The 24,457-nt window shown below is 38.4% G+C and overlaps 2 protein-coding genes across 2 annotated transcripts in view; one reads left to right on the top strand and one right to left on the bottom strand.

Annotated features, from left to right (window-relative positions):
• The window catches only part of stk11ip (serine/threonine kinase 11 interacting protein), a 113,446-nt gene that overhangs the window by 66,776 nt on the left and 22,213 nt on the right, over positions 1 to 24,457 (bottom strand). The gene's annotated exons all lie outside the window — the stretch shown is intronic.
• The window catches only part of igfbp2a (insulin-like growth factor binding protein 2a), a 44,396-nt gene continuing 20,962 nt past the window's right edge, over positions 1,024 to 24,457 (top strand). The window contains exon 1 of the mRNA XM_062997637.1: positions 1,024 to 1,401. Within this exon, the coding sequence (XP_062853707.1) occupies positions 1,047 to 1,401 (355 nt within the window). The 5' untranslated portion in view covers positions 1,024 to 1,046. The remainder of the gene's footprint in view (positions 1,402 to 24,457) is intronic.

Below are 24,457 nucleotides of genomic sequence, written 5' to 3'. Positions count from 1 at the left end.
ATGGCTAAGTGGGTAGCACTGTCACCTCACAGCAAAAAGGTCCTGGCTTCAATCCCCAGGTGGGGCGGTCCGGGTCCTTTCTGTGTGGAGTTTGCATGTTCTCGCCGTGTCTGTGTGGGTTTCCTCTGGGTGCTCCAGTTTCCTCCCACAATCCAAAGACATGCAAGTGAGGTGAATTGGAGATACTAACTTGTCCCTGTCTGTGTTAGATATAACCTTGTGAACCGTCATGAATGTAACCAAAGTGTAAAACATGACGTTCAAATCCTAATAAACAAACAAACAAACAAACACAAGATTTATCAGTTCACAAGTTTAATGTCAAACACAGTCATGGACAATTTAGTATCTCCAATTCACCTCATTTGCATGTCTTTGGACTGGAGGAAACCTGAGCTCCCAGAGAAAACCCACAAAGACATGGGGAGAACATGCAAACTCCACACAGAAAGGACCCGGGCAACCCACCTGGGTATCAAACCCAGGACCTTCTTGCTGTGAGATGACTGCTACCCAGTGCTACCCGCTGAGCCACCGTGCCGCCCAACAGCTGAGAATATTAATTTGTTTGTAGAGAAAGTTCAATAATGTGTAACTTTATAATAATGACCATGGTGTTGAAATGGGACGTCCAACGTGCTGAGTGTCAGGTGTCCAGCCATATTTCAGCCAGATACTTTACATGATATAAACGTTTTCGAATAATACCCCCCCCCCACACACACACACACAAACCATTGTACTGTCACTACTGAAGCACTGTTGTAAGTTTTGTACAGATTAACTTCACAGCCTATTTAAATTAATAAAAAATAGAGCTAATAACCATAGAAACCTTTTAAATACCGACAGTCGCTCGCACGCGTGTCTGTCCGGCTGCGCGCGCGCCTGTCAGCACGACGTTGTGATGTCAGAACCATGTTAGCGTTGATTGGTCAGCGCGCGGAGCTTGGGGTTGTCGCACTCCACCTGTCCGCCAGCGCCTCACTAACAGCACTTCTGCTCACCTGAAGCGGACCGACGAGTCGTGCAGGATTCTGCGGACCATGCCGCGTGTGTTAATGGAGCTGTTGCTGGTGCTGCTGGCGTTAGCGGGTGTCGGGCGAGCCGAGCTGGTGTTCCGCTGCCCGAGCTGCAGCGCTGAGCGCCAGGCTGCGTGTCCCGCTCTCACAGCCGACAGCTGCACAGAAATCGTGCGGGAGCCGGGCTGCGGCTGTTGCCCTGTGTGCGCACGCAGAGCCGGAGAGCCGTGCGGAGTCTACACTCCGCGCTGCGCCAGCGGCCTGCGCTGCTACCCCGATCCGGACTCGGAGCTGCCGCTGCAACAGCTGGTGCGCGGCCTCGGCCACTGCGCGCGCAAGGCAGATACGGAGCCCAGCACTGGGAGCGCCGAGCTGAGCGGTGAGTGATCCATCCGTCCATTCATGCGTCTGTCTGTTTATCCATGCATACATATATTAATGCATCCACCCATCTAACAACACATCTGTGCAGCTTTTATGAGAGACATAGTAACGTGTTTATGATTTTGCGAGAAGAAGCTCGACTACACTTTTGCATACTATATTGTGTGCAAAAAGGGTTGCTTGTTTTTTTGACGTTGCTCATTTGTTTTTAACTTTGCTACATTTCATTAGAACATTGTGTTTATAATACTTCCATGTGGTTATTACATAATAATAATTGCTTACTTCGCTTGTAGATGTATTGTGGAACAAGTGACGCGGTACATTCATTTTACGCCTTAGCCCACTGGTCTTCATATTTTTAATATCATATAAATAAATATTGCAGTATGTAACTTATAATTACGTAGGGATTTACATTTCGATTTGGACACCTTTATGCAAAAGTCTTTTCTTGCAAGCGAATTTAGAAAATCTGGAACATCAGTGGTGAGATGCAGATGTGTCTGGTGGCTGGCAAGTGTCACTACTCATATAAACCTTTAATCAAAGTAATAGTCAATGATCAATATTGTCAACCTCATTAAGTTCAAAATAGACAATGCCAAATCAGACCCAAGTGCTTTGATTATGTTTTCCACGATCAGTGGAAGTGTTTTCCAGGGCAACACAACACAATAATTGTCATATAAAATTTTACTTCTAATGATAATTATATACAGTATATACATATTTTGCATGTTTTGCATGCTTTTAAATACTTAAGCATTGGACATGGCAGTCTGTTAGCTCATTTATTAGAGAAAGTTAATGTCATCAAACGTTTCCCATACTTGGATGTACAACTTTCTCAATTTATAATATATACTGTGAATTTGTATAGTAGGTTTATTAATTAAAAACAACACTGCCAATCAAGGCTAAAAATTAAATATCATTTGCAGTTTTAAGGGAGAAGAAGTGTTATTCTTAAAATATTTGTCAAGCTTACCATTTTTACCCATTATGCAAAATACTACTATGATACTTAAAGTCATGTTATTTATTGTTTAATGTTGTAAATTGTAAATGCAAGAACCTTGATATCAGGGATATTTTCATCATTTTATTTGAAAATGTTTAACTGTATTGTGTTTCAAGTGTTTTTCTTACAGAATTATGTAAGATGCACTTCATGGCATACAAATATCAGTAATTATATTGTAATACCTGTTAGAGGATTTTTAAAAACATCTTAAAATACTTTATACGAAGTACATTTTAAAAAACTATCCCGAAATGACACTTAAACAGCTTAAAGGCCCATAAGCTTGTCATTTACTAGCTCTAGGTTAATTCAGTTTGTCTTTATTCAGCGATTCATGTTTGGTATTCTACTATTGCACTTGGATAAACAATGACCTGCTACATTGGCTACAACAGTTCGGCCTTGTGAAGTTAAAAACACTGACAATTGATTTAACATATTCTGGCTATTTTTGGATGGCATGTTGAGCAGCTGATATACAACCCACCAGCTTGAAAGTTCAAGTATTAGGATTTGTTCAGTGTTTATTTCAGTTGGAGTGCTCTAGCTTATTTTTTGAGCAAAACATAGTGTGTGGAATGCACCAACGATTAGCAAGGTGGACTTTGCCCTCTGACCATATCTTGCCGTAAATTTTTTACAGTGAGTGTCAAAGTTATATGTTTTGGAAGAAATCCCAACCAAAGTGCTCTTTAGCTGCTGTTGATGTGAGAGTCGTAACAGTAACATGAGGTGTGAACTTTGATCATTAAAATTTTTTAGCAGATGCTTTTTTATCCAAAGCAACTTACAGTACTGTGACAGTATACTGTCTTAGCAATTGAGGGTTAAGGGCCTTGCTCAAAGGCTCAACAGTGACAACCTGGCAGGGGTGGGGCTTGAACCAGTGACCTTTTGATTACTAGTCCAGTTCCTTAACCGCTAGGCTACAACTGCCCGATCAGTTGCTCTTGATAGGCATCAAGACGACAACTCTGGATAAATGCTCGACCACTCATGACAGAATTGGAGAAAATCTTTTTTCAATAGACATTTTTACCTCAAACATTCTTTTGGTCAATGTGGACAGATAATTAAAACTTTGTTTCGTTTGACCACAAAACTCTCCCACAGAAGGCTTTTGATTATCTTAGTTATCAGCAAAAAATTCATTTTGCCAGTGGTGGCTGTGGACAGTGTCATCTGTGTTTTGGCAGTTTTTAATGGCAAACCTGTTTTGGTGGCTTTTGAATTACATCTGATCACCCACCTGAAGTTGCTTAGAAATGGATCCAGGTGACAGTACTGACCTTTCTGAGTTCTTTCTGGGACCTGTACAATCCATGACTGGGACCTTTACAGAACATTTTACACTTTTCTTTTGTAAATCTTTTGTCTCAGTCTATTGGGTGCAGCCCTGTTTATATGGGCACAGAAAAGTTACCAGCTGAAGTCAATCATAAAATCACTTAAATGCAATTAGAAGACCTTGCCACAAAGTGGAACTTCACAACAGCACTTTCTTTCTTACTTAATTATTTACTGTCTCACCAAATCAATGATCTCACGAATAAGTTGCTGTATGTACATTTTGACCCAGCAGATTTTTGTTTTTGTTTGTATTATTTAATCAAAATAATACTTTAAAAAAGCATTCAAATTCAAGTACTGCCATGACATGCATGCACCTCACAAGTGTATATACTGTAAACATTTGACTTTAACTATAAATCATTAGAGCTATGCTGAACATGTCACAACATAGAACTGCTTATTTCAAATCAACTGAGCATAAAAGTGTTACACTTGTTTCCTTGTGAGAAAAAGGATGAAGTGTAGCACAGGATACCAACTAAACACAGAGATTGCTGCAATTAACAGTTATTACACGTCCAGTTGTATGAATCTTGTTCATTATTAACAGTGAGCAAACTTTCCACCTTCTCAAAATCAGATTGGGGTCTTTTCAGTGTAATTACATTCATTAATATATGTGTCTAAAACACCCCAAAGATATTGGTATACTACTCTTCATGTATTTACACCGATCAACCATAACATTAAAACTCCTTGTTTCTACACTCACTGTTCATTTTATCAGCTCCACTTACCATATAGAAGCACTTTGTAGTTCTACAATTACTGACTGTAGTCCATCTGTTTTTCTGCATACTTTTTGGCCTGCTTTCACCCTGTTCTTCAATGGTCAGGACCCCCACAGGACCACCACAGAGCAGGTATTATTTAGGTGGTGGATGATTCTCAGCACTGCAGTGACACTGACATGGTGTTGGTGTGTTAGTGTGTGTTGTGCTGGTATGAGTGGATAAGACATAGCAGCGCTGCTGGAGTTTTAAACACCTCACTGTCACTGCTGGACTGAGAATAGTCCACCAACAAAAATATATCCAGACAACAGCGCCCCATGGGCAGCGTCCTGTGACCACTGATGAAGGTCTAGAAGATGACCAACTTAAACAGCAGCAATAGATGAGCGATCGTCTCTGACTTTACATCTACAAGGTGGACCAACTAGGTAGGAGTGTCTAATAGAGTGGACAGTGAGTGGACACGGTATTTAAAAACTCCTGCAGCACTGCTGTGTCTGATCCACTCATACCAGTACAACACACACTAACACACCACCACCCTTCTAGACCTTCATCAGTGCCCATGGGGCGCTGTTGGCTGGATATATTTTTGTTGGTAAACTATTCTCAGTCCAGCATTGACAGTGAGGTGTTTTAAACTCCAGCAGCGCTGCTGTGTCTTATCCACTCATACCAGCACAACACACACTAACACACCAACACCATGTCAGTGTCACTGCAGTGCTGAGAATCATCCACCACCTAAATAATACCTGCTCTGTGGTGGTCCCGGAAGAGTCCTGACCATTAAGGAACAGCATGAAAGGGGGCTAACAAAGAATGCAGAGAAACAAACAGTCAGTAATTGTAGAACTACAAAGTGCTTCTATATGGTAAGTGGAGCAGATGAACACTGAGTGTAGAAACAAGAAGGTGGTTTAATGTTATGGTTGATTGGTGTAGTTTACAACATTTCAACTAACATTTCTATAGAAGACAGTATATTACTATAAAAAGGTAACCATGATAAAATAACATAAGTACATCATAGTGAATTTTGCTATCTATATGAAGTTTTATCCCTAGTTGTGAGGTCTGTCTTTAATTTCTTTGTTGCTTCTTCTACTTTGTTTTGGATCCACATTAGATTTGGATTGATAAATGATTTGCTTATATGTAAGTAACACAAAACAAGATCCCACAGCCACATTCAAAGTAATAATGGTCAAATTATTTCTCACAACATAAATGCTCCTTAAAGGTAATTGAAAAAATGCCATCAAAGATATGTTTGACAGATTTGATCCAAAACATCCTTATATCGTGATTTCTATGTATTTCTGATAATGTTATTTTAAATGAAGATGGCTCTATTTAGCTACCACTTGATTTATTCTCATAATCAGCAGTTATTATACAGGTAATGTGAGCTTGTCAACCAAATGGTCAAATACTGATTTCCTACTTATTTTCTCTGGAAAAAAAGACAAAACATAATTAAAAAGCACCACTATGCACTCTGTTCATACTTCTTGATTATTGGTTTAGATTTTTTTGGTCAGGGACCAAAGTCTATATTTAGGTCACATGAATGTCCCTTAGTAAAGCATTTGCACATGAGCTCTGATTGTGATGTGTTTCTTTTGACTTCTGTGATGGGTTTCTTCTGACTGATCTTTGCCCTTTTGAAAGTAGTGAAAACAAGTTATTTTAAATGATTATTTCATTAAATACTACATACTGGTGTTATCTTGGTAGTTTTTTGAATGATAAATGGAACTGTAACTGAATAACCAAAACATAATCCTTTGTACTGAAAGAAAAGCTTTAAAAGAGTTTTTGTGGCTTCTCTAAAATAGCTTGTGTTAAAACTATAGATACAGCAACAGTGAGCGAGTTTGTCTGACTCTTTCACAACTTTCTTCTGAGGCCGTTATAAGCCCATGGCAATGTAAATCTTGCTTCATTGCTTCTAATTTTTGGCCTGTTTTTGGTGTTTCTTAGATTACATCAGACCACCATGACAAATTTCTTCTTGAATTCAGTTTCAGGTTTTCTTCTGGACCTAAGCAGAATAAACCATGGTTCTAATGTACTTTTTTTTTGCTGCAGTCAAACTATCACTATTTATATGGACCCAAAAGCTTACCAGCTATAGTCATGATATTATAGAACTTTCTACGCAACCAAATCATTAAATATCAACATTTAATGACATACGTACACAAGCCTTGACTGTGTTAGCAAATTAGGAACACATGCATAGACAGTATAATAACATAACGGAATGTCTTATTTAGTGGTGATCAGGACGTTTATTATTAACTGGTTAATAGACAACCAACATATAAGTCATTATTTGATTATGATGTTGCTAAATAATGTAATTTAAATTTATGTCCAATTGCTGATTAGAACTGAGAGCAGAGCTTCAGATCTTTACACACAGGTGGTATAGAGTTAGAATCCAGACTACTGATATGAGACTCACCAAGAGTGATGTAGTTCTCATATGAACAGAAAAAAGCTGCTTTGTATCAGTCTGATTGCATGTTACTCTCTTCACATGTGGATTTATGTGTAGCAATATCTATTTATTTATTTATTATTACAAAAATGATGTGTACTGTATATTCCTGTAACAGGCCCACCTGCCTTAGAGATCAGCAGCGGGGCATGATTTACAGAATCACAATAATGCATTGTGCCAATATAAAGGTAGAACTCTGCTTATATTATAATAACTACACTAATGTACTTAGAAGGAGCTTAAAATACTTACGGCATCATTACTGTTTTATCAGCATATTGATATTTGCCCTTTTAACCAACAGTGTAATGGGATTTTGATTGAGTAAAAGTACTCACACCACCACCAAATTCATGCTTGCACACACACACACACACATACATGTCTGAGCAAATGTATTCACACCTCACCAAATGCATACTTGTATCCACACAATCCCATAACTGAGCAAAAGTAGTCACACCACCGCCAAATACTTGCTTGCACACACACACACACACACACACACACACACACACGATTGCATGTCTGAGCAAAACATATTTGCATACACACTATCACATATCTGAGCATAAGTACTCACACCTCACCAAATACATGCTTGTACACACACAGTCACATATTTGAGCAAAAGTATGCACCCTTGACCCCCTGCATACATACATACATTTGTACATACATATATTCACACATTCACATCTATCACCAAAAGTATTTAACGCACCATGTACTCTACCACGGCTGAGCTGCAATCACATTCACATTTGCTTCAGGAAATGCACATCTTTAATTCATTTAGTCACTAATGTCCACAAGTAGCTGAATCCTGGTCAGGGTTATAGTGAATCCTGTCCATCTAAAAAACACTGGGCACTAGGACTGTGTGATACGACTAAAAAAACTCATATCTCAATATGCTTTTGAGAAGTGGCGATATACGATATGATACGATATAATGTAAACTTAAAGTACAGTGGCAGACCACTGCCCGTATTTTAGCTTATTTGGTTTACAAGTTATCTTAAAAACACGAAACACTGTAGTTCTGATAAATTCTGACAGAATTACAGTGTTTATATTTTGTATTATTATAAGGCTGTATTTGTATTCATATTGACAATATTTATATTAAACAAACAAACAGAATCTCACATTTATGCTGTCAATTTACTTCAAATAAATGAGCATCAAAAAAATCCCGAAAAAGTTCAATATTTGATAATGCTTTGCTATCATTGCAAAATGAAAGCGCACGGTAAACACCATGACCCAGATCAACCACACAGCAGCATAAAATCATAACCGCTGCACTTCTGTTCCTCAAATTGCGAATCAAATTTATATCCGTGTGTTGTTTGTTTTATCCAACGTGTTGTGTTGTCTTTCTTCTTGAAGGCCACCTTATATGTTTCCAGAATATTTCCAGAATATATGAATACATTTCCAACTGTGTTTATCCTCCTATAAGGTAAAAAGCTGAAACTGGTAATTCGTTCACTAAACTGTCACTTATGCCTTTACAACCAATCAAGAGAGAGAGATTGAAATTCCGCCCAAAATCTGAATTCGGAAGCTCTGATTGGTTTATACAGCTGTTTTTCAAGGCTTGAACCACGAATAAATCTCTCTCACAAATAAACTGATTTATTTGTGTGAGCAAAATAAACGAATCTTTACCATAGATAAGAGCACAGCTCCCTGATTCAATTCCAATGAATAATTTGTTTAAAAAGAGTCGTTTCTGACTCTTTTCTCAATGTTTCAGTTTGCATGTGTGTGCGCGCATGCACCCACCCACTCATGCGCTGGAAAAAGCGTTATGCGCAGCGCTTGTGCTCTGTTTTAAATGTTCTCAAAATGTAACCTGTGTATCCTAGACATACTTGATATATCGAATATAGCCATTTTTAACATCGTGTAAAAAGTAATATTGAATATATTGATATTCACGATAAACCGCCCAGCCCTACTGGGCACAATGCAAAAAAAACAAAAAAACTAGGGCTGTCGAAGTTAACGCGATAATAACGCATTAACGCGATCTCAATTTAACGCGATAAAAAAAAATAGTGTCGTTAACGCAAATTATATACAGGAAAAATTTACCTATACAGGCAGTGAGTGCCATGTAGAATTACATCACGAAGACCCGCATTGTTATGTTTTGTACTTAACCACGAAATACAAATGACACTAGTTATGTGGTTGTCTTTATTGCTTAATCCACAACTTGGAGCGTCACACTTAAACATAACACGCCGTTACCCGCTGGTCACCTGATACACATATCAGCTCAGACCGTACAACACAGTGGTAACGTGATACGCAGATCACGTAAATTATATACGTCACACGCATGATAATAATAAGCTTTTTTCTCTCTTAATTTTCCCTGACAAGTGAAAAACCAAAATATAGCAACCTTAACATTATGAGGAAGAATTTCAAAGATATTCCTTTGCAATACTTTATCATTTCAAGAATATGATACAGACTGACCAACACTATTAAGCCAAATCAGCATTGAAAATTGACTTTACTTTTAATAACCTTCTACAATGCTGGTGCTTCTTAAAACTGAATATTTTCTTTTAAACAGAAGTGTTATTTAAATGCTATTAAATTGTTTTCCAACAAAATCCGCCCAATTTGGCGGATAACCGCCCAATCTGGCAACACTGGAACGCGTTATTATTATCGCGTTAACTTCGACAGCCCTAATAAAAACGTATTCTGATATCCAGTTAGCAGCGTAGGGTTTATATAGCAGCAGGTAGAATAAGGTGAGAATAAGGTGCAAAAACAATGCAATATTGTGCAAAGATGCAAGTAATATAGTCGCTAGTATGAGTTGTCAGAACCCAGGGAACAAGACTGTGTTGATTGTGAATGAGTTTTTGTGTATGTTAGTGTATGTACACCGATCAGCCATAACATTAAAACCACCTCCTTTAAAAAAAAATGCGATTAATCGCGATTAACTATATGAAATTCTGAGATTAATCGCGATAAAATTTTTTAATCGTTTGACAGCCCTAAAAAAAAAAAAAACATTAGACAGGGTACTCTAACCAATTTATTTTGATATTATTTTAGTATATGATGGCCTCATGTCCACTATATATTTAACCCTGATCAGGGTCATGATGATCCCTGCCCCACCCAGAATTACTTTCTGGACAGGGCACATGTCCATTGCAGGTCAACTCTTATTCACATATTCACTCACTTATTCACACCTAGAGGCAAATTAGATGAGCCAACCTACCTAATGCATGTTTTTTAGAGACAAGTGACCAGATCAAATCCATGTTTGTTGTCACTCAGGTGGCGCAGCGGTAAACTACATTGAATACATTGTATTGAATTTCAGCTCTGCCATCCGGCTGGGAGCGGCTACATGAACAACGATTGGCTGTTGTTCATGGGTGGGATAAGCCGGACCAGGGTTCCTCATAACGACCTCTGCTGACTGATTAATGGCGCCTTCACAGAGTTGGGGAATAATGCTGATCAAGGTGTGGTTGATCAAGGCTGATCTGTATATGAACTTGCCCCGTGCAAGTGAAAAGAGGCAGTCGGTACAGTAGAGGGTTGTATTGTTAGAGGTGAAGCGTAACGCAACCAGGGTAATTGGATACGAATAGATTAGGGGAGAAAATTGGGAGAAAAAATCTGAGAAAAAGGGAGAAAAAAAAAATCCATGTTTGTTGTGTGTTATAAAACTTTTCTAAACCAAAAAGTTGATTAAGTAGTGTTTGTTTGCACAGTACCCTTACTACGCTTCTTGTTTATGTGTTGCAATACTTCCTTTAGAGATTCAATTATTCAGTGATTTTATAACCTCACAACTTCACACTTAATAAATAATACAGGTCTTCTAATATGACACAGATGTATTATTGGGATCACTAAAGAAATGCCTTTGACAAACAGGTCAAAATTTTCTCTATTTTATAAAGAAAAAAAGTAAAAAAAAAAAAAAAAACAGTACTCTTTGAATTCACAATACCCACTAGGCTGTACAAAACCCCTGGCCACCTCGCAGAGAGGCTCAGAAATAAATGGCCAGCTTATAAGCTATACTCACAGGTCCGAAGAAAAAAGGTGACCAGCGGACCGAAAATAGACCAAAATAATCCTCTTGCTTTCTGCAAGAGTGGGTATGCCTGCCATCCCTGCAGGGCAGCTCGGCGACTTGGATGCCAAAATCTCACGGCACTGGGCTCCAATATAAACTCACAGGCTCCCTGCAGCAGTTTGGAGATAACACAAACAATGTCTGAAATGTTATTAAGCTGAGTAAGGCTGGGGGTGGGGTGGAGACATAGAGGATTGGGGGAGTTAGCAGGCGATGGTCTTAAAAGCTCAACTGAATTTTTGGTGGTTGCTTTATTTGCGTGATCCCCTGTCAGGAGAGCATGTTTTTTTAAATGTTCCATTCAGGTCAAAATGAACAATTTGATCAAAGAAGAACATTAAAAAATGATCAAATTAATATATACTCTCTTTATAAATAGCTGTAGACACTTAAAGTTTTATTTTGTTTTGTAGTTCCTCTGGGATCTTTGAAAATGTGAAACCTGTGAAATGAGTTGTTACTAAGAGAATTATTTTATAAGGCTGTCCACATTCTATGTCTAGATTTATCACAGTATAATTGAGGTCATACAGTCTTAGACGTGACTTTGTAACCCTTTTAGTGCAGTAGAGAACTAGCTGTCCAAGTGGATAGAAAACAGATTCTATGTGGTGTTCTCGTTAGGGACTAATTGACTGCTTATTAGAGGCACTTTTATTTATGCACTATTTATTTAAAGATGAATAAATGTAAATAAATTAAATCAATAAAATTCAAATTGCTTATAAAACTTGATGTTCACTTTTAGAAAAAGAAAAATTAATACAAGCTCTGTTTTTTTTAATGGGCTTAGACATTCAACCATTTTCATAAATTTTATATGTAATACTTTTAGTATTTTTTTAACATGGGAAAGTATGCACAGTATTTGTCATATAAAGCATATAAAGATACAACTATCATATAAATATAAAGATACACCTATCTAGTACATACATTAAATAATTTTTATAAGCTATAACTATCATACAGATGAACTTTGGAAGTATACAATTACAACTGTAGGTAATCTGTAGTTTGGAACACTTTGTCACCACATCCGAATGCTTTTGCAAATTACACCTCATAGGACCCCACTGTCCTGGATGCTGGACCATTCTCAGCACTGCAATGATATTACCATGGTACAAACAGGATTTGTTTGTTTGTTTATTAGGATTTTAATGTCATGTTTTACACTCTTTGGTTACATTCATGTCAGACTTGGTAGTTACTCATTACACAAGGTTTGTCAGTTCACAAGGTTATATCAAACACAGTTATGGACAATTCTGTATCTCCAGTTTACCTCACTTGCATGTCTTTGGACTGTGGGAGGAAACCAGAGCTCCCGGAGGAAACCCACACAGACACGGGGAGAACATGCAAACTCCACACAGAAAGGACCCGGACCGCCCCACCTGGGGATCGAACCCAGGAACTTCTTGCTGTGAGGCGACAGTGCTACCCACTTAGCCACTGAGCCGCCCTAAAACATGGTAGTACTGGTGTCAAACTGGTGTATTAGGTGCAGTAGTGTTGTGGACAGTGTTGTCAATGCTGGAAAAAGGATAAAACTCCAACCAAAATTATAAAGCCAACAGTATCCTCTGATTATAAAAAGGAAAGAGCTGTGCACCTTCAAAGAGCACTAACATGGTGTGTGTTTATAATAAAGAGGCCAGTAGGTTAAAAAATACCTGATACTCTCATACCAGTACAACACACCATGTTTGTTTGTTTGTTTATTTATTAGTATTTTAACGTCATGTTTTGTATCTTCAATTCACCTCACTTGCATGTCTTTGGACTGTGGGAGGAAATCGGAGCACCCGGAGGAAACCCATGCAGAACCCAGGACCTTCTTGCTGTGAGGCGACAGTGCTACCCACTTAGCCACCGTGCCGCCCTCAACACACCATGTCAATACCATGTTAGTGTCATTGCTGAGCTGAGACTCGTCCACCACCCAAACATCACCGGGCCAGTGAGGGTTATATGGTGGTCCCTTTTGATAAAAGGGGTGCAAGGGGGCAGAGCATCAGATCAGTCATTGTATAGCCATAAAGTTAACTGTATGGTAAATATCAAATGTAGGAACCTCCCAGTATCAAGCCTAGGAACATTTTAGTACTTCTGTGTTTCACACTAAATCATTTACACATTTGGATAATTATCTTTGTTTTGCCTGGCTATCCAGGCGATCAGTTTTGTTTGTATATAGCCAAAAGTGTTCCATCAGTGTTTGGTAACAATTCAAGGCTTGAATTCAACACACCTGATCTGATTCCACACTTATTTACCCCATGGTGTGATGCTAGGTTTGTGAAAATTTTAGTCTATTATGTGTACAGTTATTAGTAATGTAGTGTAGATCAGGGTTTAACATGTTTATTTAGAATTGTTATAGTAATGTAGTGTAGATCAGGGTTTAACATGTTTATTTAGAATTGTTATAGTAATGTAGTGTAGATCAGGGTTTAACATGTTTATTTAGGGCTGTTATAATAATGTAGTGTAGATCAGGGTTTAACATGTTTATTTAGAATTGTTATAGTAATGTAGTGTAGATCAGGGTTTAACATGTTTATTTAGGGCTGTTATAGTAATGTAGTGTAGATCAGGGTTTAACATGTTTATTTAGAATTGTTATAGTAATGTAGTGTAGATCAGGGTTTAACATGTTTATTTAGGGCTGTTATAATAATGTAGTGTAGATCAGGGTTTAACATGTTTATTTAGAATTGTTATAGTAATGTAGTGTAGATCAGGGTTTAACATGTTTATTTAGGGCTGTTATAATAATGTAGTGTAGATCAGGGTTTAACATGTTTATTTAGAATTGTTATAGTAATGTAGTGTAGATCAGGGTTTAACATGTTTATTTAGGGCTGTTATAGTAATGTAGTGTAGATCAGGGTTTAACATGTTTATTTAGAATTGTTATAGTAATGTAGTGTAGATCAGGGTTTAACATGTTTATTTAGGGCTGTTATAGTAATGTAGTGTAGATCAGGGTTTAACATGTTTATTTAGAATTGTTATAGTAATGTAGTGTAGATCAGGGTTTAACATGTTTATTTAGGGCTGTTATAGTAATGTAGTGTAGATCAGGGTTTAACATGTTTATTTAGAATTGTTATAGTAATGTAGTGTAGATCAGGGTTTAACATGTTTATTTAGGGTTGTTATAGTAATGTAGTGTAGATCAGGGTTTAACATGTTTATTTAGGGTTGTTATAGTAATGTAGTGTAGATCAGGGTTTAACATGTTTATTTAGGGCTGTTATAGTAATGTAGTGTAGATCAGGGTTTAACATGTTTATTTAGAATTGTTATAGTAATGTAGTGTAGATCAGGGTTTAACATGTTTATTTAGGGCTGTTATAGTAATGTAGTGTAGATCAGTGTTTAACATGTTTATTTAGGGCTGTTATAGTAATGTAGTGTAGATCAGGGTTTAACATGTTTATTTAGGGCTGTTATAGTAATGTAGTGTAGATCAGGGTTTAACATGTTTATTTAGGGTTGTTATAGTAATGTAGTGTAGTTCAGGGTTTAACATGTTTATTTAGAATTGTTATAGTAATGTAGTGTAGATCAGGGTTTAACATGTTTATTTAGGGCTGTTATAGTAATGTAGTGTAGATCAGGGTTTAACATGTTTATTTAGGGCTGTTATAGTAATGTAATGTAGATCAGGGTTTAACATGTTTATTTAGGGTTGTTATAGTAATGTAGTGTAGATCAGGGTTTAACATGTTTATTTAGGGCTGTTATAGTAATGTAGTGTAGATCAGGGTTTAACATGTTTATTTAGAATTGTTATAGTAATGTAGTGTAGATCAGGGTTTAACATGTTTATTTAGGGCTGTTATAGTAATGTAGTGTAGATCAGGGTTTAACATGTTTATTTAGGGCTGTTATAGTAATGTAGTGTAGATCAGGGTTTAACATGTTTATTTAGGGCTGTTATAGTAATGTAGTGTAGATCAGGGTTTAACATGTTTATTTAGGGCTGTTATAGTAATGTAGTGTAGATCAGGGTTTAACATGTTTATTTAGGGCTGTTATAGTAATGTAGTGTAGATCAGGGTTTAACATGTTTATTTAGGGCTGTTATAGTAATGTAGTCTAGATCAGGGTTTAACATGTTTATTTAGGGTTGTTATAATAATGTAGTGTAGATCAGGGTTTAACATGTTTATTTAGGGCTGTTATAGTAATGTAGTGTAGATCAGGGTTTAACATGTTTATTTAGAATTGTTATAGTAATGTAGTGTAGATCAGGGTTTAACATGTTTATTTAGGGCTGTTATAGTAATGTAGTGTAGATCAGGGTTTAACATGTTTATTTAGGGCTGTTATAGTAATGTAGTGTAGATCAGGGTTTAACATGTTTATTTAGGGCTGTTATAGTAATGTAGTGTAGATCAGGGTTTAACATGTTTATTTAGGGCTGTTATAGTAATGTAGTGTAGATCAGGGTTTAACATGTTTATTTAGGGCTGTTATAGTAATGTAGTGTAGATCAGGGTTTAACATGTTTATTTAGGGCTGTTATAGTAATGTAGTGTAGATCAGGGTTTAACATGTTTATTTAGGGTTGTTATAGTAATGTAGTGTAGATCAGGGTTTAACATGTTTATTTAGGGCTGTTATAATAATGTAGTGTAGATCAGGGTTTAACATGTTTATTTAGGGCTGTTATAGTAATGTAGTGTAGATCAGGGTTTAACATGTTTATTTAGGGTTGTTATAGTAATGTAGTGTAGATCAGGGTTTAACATGTTTATTTAGGGTTGTTATAGTAATGTAGTGTAGATCAGGGTTTAACATGTTTATTTAGGGCTGTTATAATAATGTAGTGTAGATCAGGGTTTAACATGTTAGAATTGTTATAGTAATGTAGTGTAGATCAGGGTTTAACATGTTTATTTAGGGCTGTTATAATAATGTAGTGTAGATCAGGGTTTAACATGTTTATTTAGGGCTGTTATAGTAATGTAGTGTAGATCAGGGTTTAACATGTTTATTTAGGGCTGTTATAATAATGTAGTGTAGATCAGGGTTTAACATGTTTATTTAGGGCTGTTATAGTAATGTAGTGTAGATCAGGGTTTAACATGTTTATTTAGAATTGTTATAGTAATGTAGTGTAGATCAGGGTTTAACATGTTTATTTAGGGCTGTTATAATAATGTAGTGTAGATCAGGGTTTAACATGTTTATTTAGGGTTGTTATAGTAATGTAGTGTAGATCAGGGTTTAACATGTTTATTTAGGGTTGTTATAGTAATGTAGTGTAGATCAGGGTTTAACATGTTTATTTAGGGCTGTTATAATAATGTAGTGTAGATCAGGGTTTAACATGTTTATTTAGGGCTGTTATAGTAATGTAGTGTAGATCAGGGTTTAACATGTTTATTTAGGGTTGTTATAGTAATGTAGTGTAGATCAGGGTTTAACATGTTTATTTAGGGCTGTTATAATAATGTAGTGTAGATCAGGGTTTAACATGTTTATTTAGGGCTGTTATAGTAATGTAGTGTAGATCAGGGTTTAACATGTTTATTTAGGGTTGTTATAGTAATGTAGTGTAGATCAGGGTTTAACATGTTTATTTAGGGTTGTTATAGTAATGTAGTGTAGATCAGGGTTTAACATGTTTATTTAGGGTTGTTATAGTAATGTAGTGTAGATCAGGGTTTAACATGTTTATTTAGGGTTGTTATAGTAATGTAGTGTAGATCAGGGTTTAACATGTTTATTTAGAATTGTTATAGTATTATAGTGTAGATCAGGGTTTAACATGTTTATTTAGGGTTGTTATAGTAATGTAGTGTAGATCAGGGTTTAAATGTTTATTTGGGGTTGTTATAGTAGTGTGGTGTAGACCAGGGTTGGGGTGTTTGTTTGGGGTTGTTTGTGGTATTATAGTGTAGACCAGGGTTTGGTTAGTTTATTTAGGGTTGTAGGTTTATGGCTGTACTGATTTGTCACACCAGCGGGGCTTGTGTGCATCGGTGATGTTCAGAGCTAAGTGTATTCTGCTAGCAGGGTTTACCAAGGTGGATAGGTCTCAACTGAGGTGCCAGACTAAACGTACAGCCCAACGTCGGCAGCAGGACGTTGCGTGATGGAAGTAAATTATCAATATTATTGACAATAGTATTGACAATGGCTACAACACTGATCCAGTGTGGCTCCTCACAGGTACCACATTACTGCGCGGGAGAAAGGCCTGGCAAACTACTTTCGTACTATGCCAAGAAAACTTGATGGAGCATACAACTAAAGGAATGTGATATAGTGCTGGAAGATGTGCCCCTAGGTCGGAAGGCACTCAACAAGCTACTGGGGAAGAGCCGATGGTCGTCTTGAATAGGATCAATGCTTATGATGCGCCAGGATCAAAGCCGCAAAGGGAAGGTCAAAAGCTGTAGAGATATTATCAGACTAGGAACTTGGAACGTACAAACCATGAACCAAGGACTTGAACAGAACAGGACTTGATTTACTCGGAATTAGTGAACTAAAGTGGACTCAATTCGGACATTTCCAGTCAAACGAACACTGGGTCTACTATTCTCGAAATGATAACCAAAGACGAAATGGCGTCGCCTTTATTCTCAATCGAAGACTGGCCAATACTGTCCTGAAGTACAACACAGTCAGCGATAGAGTCATCTCGATACGACTACAAGGAGCACCAATCCATGTCACAGTCATACAAGTCTACTCACCAACAACAGATGCCAAGGAGGAGGACGTTGAACTATTCTATGAACAAGTTCAAGAGGAAATTGACAGGACGCCAAATCAAGACTTACTCATTATCATGGGAGATTTTAATGCCAAAGTTGGCAATGGCAAACAAGTACAGTGTATCACAAAAGTGAGTACACCCCTCACATTTCTGCAAATATTTCATTATATCTTTTCATGGGACAACACTATAGACATGAAACTTGGATATAACTTAGAGTAGTCAGTGTACAGCTTGTATAGCAGTGTAGATTTACTGTCTTCTGAAAATAACTCAACACACAGCCATTAATGTCTAAATAGCTGGCAACATAAGTGAGTACACCCCACAGTGAACATGTCCAAATTGTGCCCAAATGTGTCGTTGTCCCTCCCTGTTGTCATGTGTCAAGGTCCCAGGTGTAAATGGGGAGCAGGGCTGTTAAATTTGGTGTTTTGGGTACAATTCTCTCATACTGACCACTGGATAATCAACATGGCACCTAATGGCAAAGAACTCTCTGAGGATGTGAGAAATAGAATTGTTGCTCTCCACAAAGATGGCCTGGGCTATAAGAAGATTGCTTACACCCTGAAACTGAGCTACAGCATGGTGGCCAAGGTCATACAGCGGTTTTCCAGGACAGGTTCCACTCGGAACAGGCTTCGCCAGGGTCGACCAAAGAAGTTGAGTCCACGTGTTCGGCGTCATATCCAGAGGTTGGCTTTAAAAAATAGACACATGAGTGCTGCCAGCATTGCTGCAGAGGTTGAAGACGTGGGAGGTCAGCCTGTCAGTGCTCAGACCATACGCCGCACACTGCATCAACTCGGTCTGCATGGTCGTCATCCCAGAAGGAAGCTGACGCACAAGAAATCCCGCAAACAGTTTGCTGAAGACAAGCAGTCCAAGAACATGGGTTACTGGAATGCCCTGTGGTCTGACGAGACCAAGATAAACTTGTTTGGCTCAGATGGTGTCCAGCATGTGTGGCGGCGCCCTGGTGAGAAGTACCAAGACAACTGTATCTTGCCTACAGTCAAGCATGGTGGTGGTAGCATCATGGTCTTGGGCTGCATGAGTGTTGCTGGCACTGGGGAGCTGAAGTTCATTGAGGGAAACATGAATTCCAACATGTACTGTGACATTCTGAAACAGAGCATGATCCCCTCCCTTCAAAAACTGGGCCTCATGGCAGTTTTCCAACAGGATAACGACCCCAAACACAACCTCCAAGATGACAACTGCCTTGCTGAGGAAGCTGAAGGTAAAGGTGATGGACTAAACCCAATTGAGCACCTGTGGCGCATCCTCAAGTGGAAGGTGGAGGAGTTCAAGGTGTCTAACATCCACCAGCTCCGTGATGTCATCATGGAGGAGTGGAAGAGGATTCCAGTAGCAACCTGTGCAGCTCTGGTGAATTCCATGCCCAGGAGGGTTAAGGCAGTGCTGGATAATAATGGTGGTCACACAAAATATTGACACTTTGGGCACAATTTGGACATGTTCACTGTGGGGTGTACTCACTTATGTTGCCAGCCATTTAGACATTAATGGCTGTGTGTTGAGTTATTTTCAGAAGACAGTAAATCTACACTGCTATACAAGTTGTACACTGACTACTCTAAGTTATATCCAAGTTTTATTTCTATAGTGTTGTCCCATGAAAAGATATAATAAAATATTTGCAGAAATGTGAGGGGTGTACTCACTTTTGTGATACACTGTAGCTGTTGTTGGAAAGTTTGGACTTGGCAAATGAAATGAAGCTAGAGAAAGATTAATTGACTTTTGTACAACAAATCAACTGTCCATCATGAACACGTTCTTTCAACATCACAAAAGGAGACTCTACACATGGACATCACCAAATGGGGCCTATAAGAATGAGATTGACTACATATGTGTTTGCCAAAGATGGAGGTCGTCTATCATTACCGTGAAAACAAAGCCAGGAGCTGACTGTGGAACTGATCATGAACTTTTAACATCAAAAATTAGAGTTAAGCTGCGCAAATGGACTAGACAACAGGCTGTTCCTAATTTTGACTTGACCAAAATACCTAAAGTTTTCTGGAATAGTCTGCACAACCGGTTCACATCTCTGGACACGGATGAAAATAAGCCTGAGGAACTATGGACACATATAAAGACTATTATTACCGAAGAAGCTAGCAAGTCAATAAACAAGAGACAGAAAAGACCCCAGCAGCCATGGATAACAGAAGAGACTCTAAAGATCATTGAAGAAAGACGAAGGGCAAAGGCAAAAGGTAACAAGCAGGCCAGGGACAACATCAGTAAAAGACTAAAGAGAGCCATTCGAACAGACAAAGAACTTTATTACCAAAAGATATGTACAGAGATAGAAAGTGAACATCTGAAGGGAAAGACCAGGAAGGTATACCTAAAGATCAAAGAGATACGACGAAAGTTTCAACCAAGAGTGGGCATGCTAAAAGACGCCAATGGGAACAAACTAACTGAGCTAGAACAGATCAAGGAAAGACGGAAAGAGTACACGGAGCACCTCTATAAGAACGACTCAGTGATATGGGAAGAAATGGAGACTGGCAATGATAGAGAGCCAAACATCCTGAAAGATGAAGTCATCGCTGCGATTAAACTTCTGTCAAACAACAAAGCGCCTGGATGTGACAATATTCCACTGGAGCTAATAAAGTCTTCTGAAGCAGCAGTTGATGTAATCACATACCTGTGTCAACAGATATGGACAACTGGTAAATGGCCCAAAGGACTGGACAAGATCAGAGTTTATTCCTATTCCGAAGAAGGGAGATGTTACTGACTGTGGAAACTATCGTACTATTGCGCTCATACCTCATGCCAGCATAATACTACTGAAGATCTTACAAAGACGGTTGCAGCCTTACTTTGACAGAGAGCTGCCGGAGGAACAAGCAGGATTCAGGAGGGGCAGAGGTACAAGAGATGTGATTGCTAACATTAGGTGGATAATGGAAAAGGCCAAAGAATACAACAAGGAGATTTATTTTTGCTTCATCGATTACAGTAAAGCCTTTGACTGTGTTGATCACCAGAAACTTTGGATTACCATGAAGGATATGGGTGTGCCAAGCCATCTGATCAGCCTCATTAGGAACCTTATATCGACCAAGAAGCAACAGTTCGAACAGAACATGGTGACACGGCATGGTTCAAAGTAGAGCGGGGCGCCAGACAAGGATGCATCCTGTCGCCATTTCTCTTCAATTTGTACGCAGAAGCCATTTTCAGGAAGGCTGGACTAACTGAAAAAGAAGAAGGAATTAAAATTGCTGGACGAATCATCAACAATCTTAGATACGCAGATGATACAACTCTGATAACAACAAGGGACAGTGGTTAGGGTACTGGACTAGTAATCTGAAGGTTGCCGGTTCGAGCCCCACCACTACCAGGTGGCCACTGTTGGGCCCTTGAGCAAGGCCCTTAACCCTCAATTGCTCAAAATAAATTGTGTACAGTCATAATTGTAAGTCGCTTTGGATAAAAGCGTCTGCTAAATGCTGAAAATGTAAATGTAAATGTAAACAAGTGCAGATGGAATGAAGGACTTATTACGGAGCATCAAGCTGGAAAGCTCGAACATGGGGCTGTTACTCAACACAAAGAAGACAAAGATATTGACTACTGCCAGATACGACCGGGACACATTTGACATGGATGGCGACGAACTGGAGGTTGTAAAGGACTACAACCTACTCGGAGCGTTGATCACTCAAGATGCTGAAACGACACCGGAAATCAGACGGAGAATAGATATGAGGAAATCAACAATGAAGTCACTGGACAAGGTCTTCAAATCGAGGAACATTTCACAATTGACGAAAATACGCCTTGTACATAGTTTAGTCTTCTCTGTGGTAACATACGGATGTGAAGCCTGGACGATAAAGAAACAAGACAGAAGAAGAATCAACGCCTTCGAAATGTGGTGTTGGAGAAGGATGTTATCAATACCTTGGACGGTCAGAAGCACAAACAAATCAATTTTGGAACAAATCAAGCCAGACATGTCACTCGAATCAAGGATCACTAAGCTACGACTTGCCTACTTTGGACACATCATGCGAAGAGAGCGATCACTGGAGAAGGACATCATGGTCAGAAGAATAGAAGGAACAAGGCGAAGAGGAAGACCAGCAACTCGATGGCTCGACACAGTCACAGTAATGGCAGAGAAGACCCTGGTGGACCTATCTAGACTTGCACGGGACCGATATTCCTACAGATTGTTCATCCATCAAGTCGCCATGGATCGAGATTGAACCAAAGGCCAATAATAAAAAAAAATGTGTACAGTTCTACATTGGAGAATGCTATCTTAGCATGTACAACACATTTTGATATTGGCATATTTCAATGTTGTAATGATCAAATACATGTCTTAAATGATTAATTACAACCCCAAATCAGAACAGAACAGAACATTGGGACAGTATAAAAAATGCAAATAAAATAAAAATGCAGTGTTCCTTACATTTACTTTGACTTTTATTTGATTGCAGACAGTTTAAATCCAAGATATTTCATGTTTTGTCTGCTCAACTTAATTTTATTTGTTAATATACCTCCATTCCTGCATTTCAGGCCTGCAACACATTCCAAAAAAGTTGGGACAGGACAATTTAGGGCTAGTAATAAGGTGAAAAAATGATGTAATTCCAAACAGGTGATGTCAACAGATGATTGTAATTATGGTTTGGTACAAAAGCAGCATCCAGGAAAAGCCTTTGATGAGCAAAGATGGCCAGAGGATCTACAGTTTGTCAACAAATGTGTGAGAAAATGATTGAAATGTTTAAAAACAATGTACCTCAAAGAAAGGTTGGAAGGGATTTGCATATTTCTTCCTCTACAGTGCATAATATCATTAAACCATTCAAGAAATCGGAAGGAATTTCAGTGCATAAAGAGCGCAAGCTTAAGCTGAACGCCTGTGATCTTCGATCCCTCAGATGGCACTGTATAAAGACCTGCCACTCAACAATAGCTGATATAACCACATGGGTTTACTTTACTGGGGAGGGATTACTTTGGCAAATCTTTGTTAAGCACTACAATACAGAGTTACATGCACAAATGCCACTTAAAACTTTACTGTGCAAAAAAGAACCTTTATGTTAACCATGTCCAGAGGCAACGTCGACTTCCTTGGGCTCGGAGGCATCTAGGATGGACCATCACACAGTGGAAACATGTATTGTGGTCAGATGAATCAGCATTTCAGATTTTATTTTGGAAAAAATAGACGCTGTGTGCTCCAGACCAAAGATGAAAAGGACCATCCAGACTGTTATAAATATTGTTCATCCTATTCTAGTTTTTATTGTATTCTATGGAAAATTAGTTTCCATTTTTTAACAAGTTGACATTACACAGACATAAAAATATTTTTAAGTTTTCAAAATGTTTTGTTGGTCAATTTACCTTTTTTTTTTTTTTTTTGTAATTTTTAATTTTCTTAGTACTCTTGTGACTTCCGTGGCATACACAACATCCATGTTGGCCAAAGAGGGCAGCAGGCTAGCACACAACCTCTGACACATCCTCTCTCCTTTTTTAAACTTTGATTTACATATTACTCTGCCGCTTAGCTATGGCCTAAGCCAGGCGAGTCGCAGTGGCAATGGCAGGGAGGGGACACCTAATCCAGCTTTCTCTCAGATAGACATGATCATTTGTGTCTTTTTAGCACTCAGTGGTGCATTAGACAGCTGTGCCACCGGAGCACCCACAACAATGTAATGTAGTTTGCAGATGACACCAAAGAAGCCTGAAGACTAAGCAGATCACTGTGGACTTCAGACAGACTAAGAACCATGTACACAATCCTATCCACATCTATAGAGACGTTGCAGAATGTGTGTCAAGCTTCAAGTTCCTTGGCATGCACATTTCCGCTGATCTCAGCTGCGACTGTTTTCTACAGATCGCTAAGAAAGCTCACTTAGATCCCAAAATACTGCATCTAGGTATGGTATTGCAACTTCAGTTATTAGACTGGATAACACTGGGTAGTTAAAATTGCCCAACGGATCATTGGTGCCCAGTTACCTACCATCGAGAACATTTATCATAAACTCTGTCTGAACAAAAGAAAAAGCATAATTAAGGAGCCCCCCCATCCTACCCACTGACTTTTCACCTATTTCCCATCAGGCAGGCATTATGGAAGCCTCTGATTCTGCACTAGCAGGTTAGGAAGCTTTTATCCTGAGGCTGTACTGCTGCTAAACTCTGCACCCCCCCACAGACAGACTGAATAACACTGTTTATCAAACTTTACTATCAGTGTACATATAAATTACTATACACATGATGTTCACTCCTAATTAATCAACTATACATGCTGTTTATAATGTACATCCAATTGTACATTAAATGTCCAATTTCTGGAATCCGAAATTTAAAGCACCCTGATGGCTGCAGTCATTAGGTTAATGCTTTAAGGTATGCAGAGACTATTATAGAAACCACCACTGTCATGCTTCGGCATCTTCATTCCCCATGCTGGTGCATGATGGTATGGC

This window comes from Trichomycterus rosablanca, chromosome 6, assembly GCF_030014385.1.
Source record: "Trichomycterus rosablanca isolate fTriRos1 chromosome 6, fTriRos1.hap1, whole genome shotgun sequence".
Lineage (NCBI taxonomy): Eukaryota > Metazoa > Chordata > Actinopteri > Siluriformes > Trichomycteridae > Trichomycterus > Trichomycterus rosablanca.
This window is presented reverse-complemented; position numbering and strand designations above follow the sequence as displayed.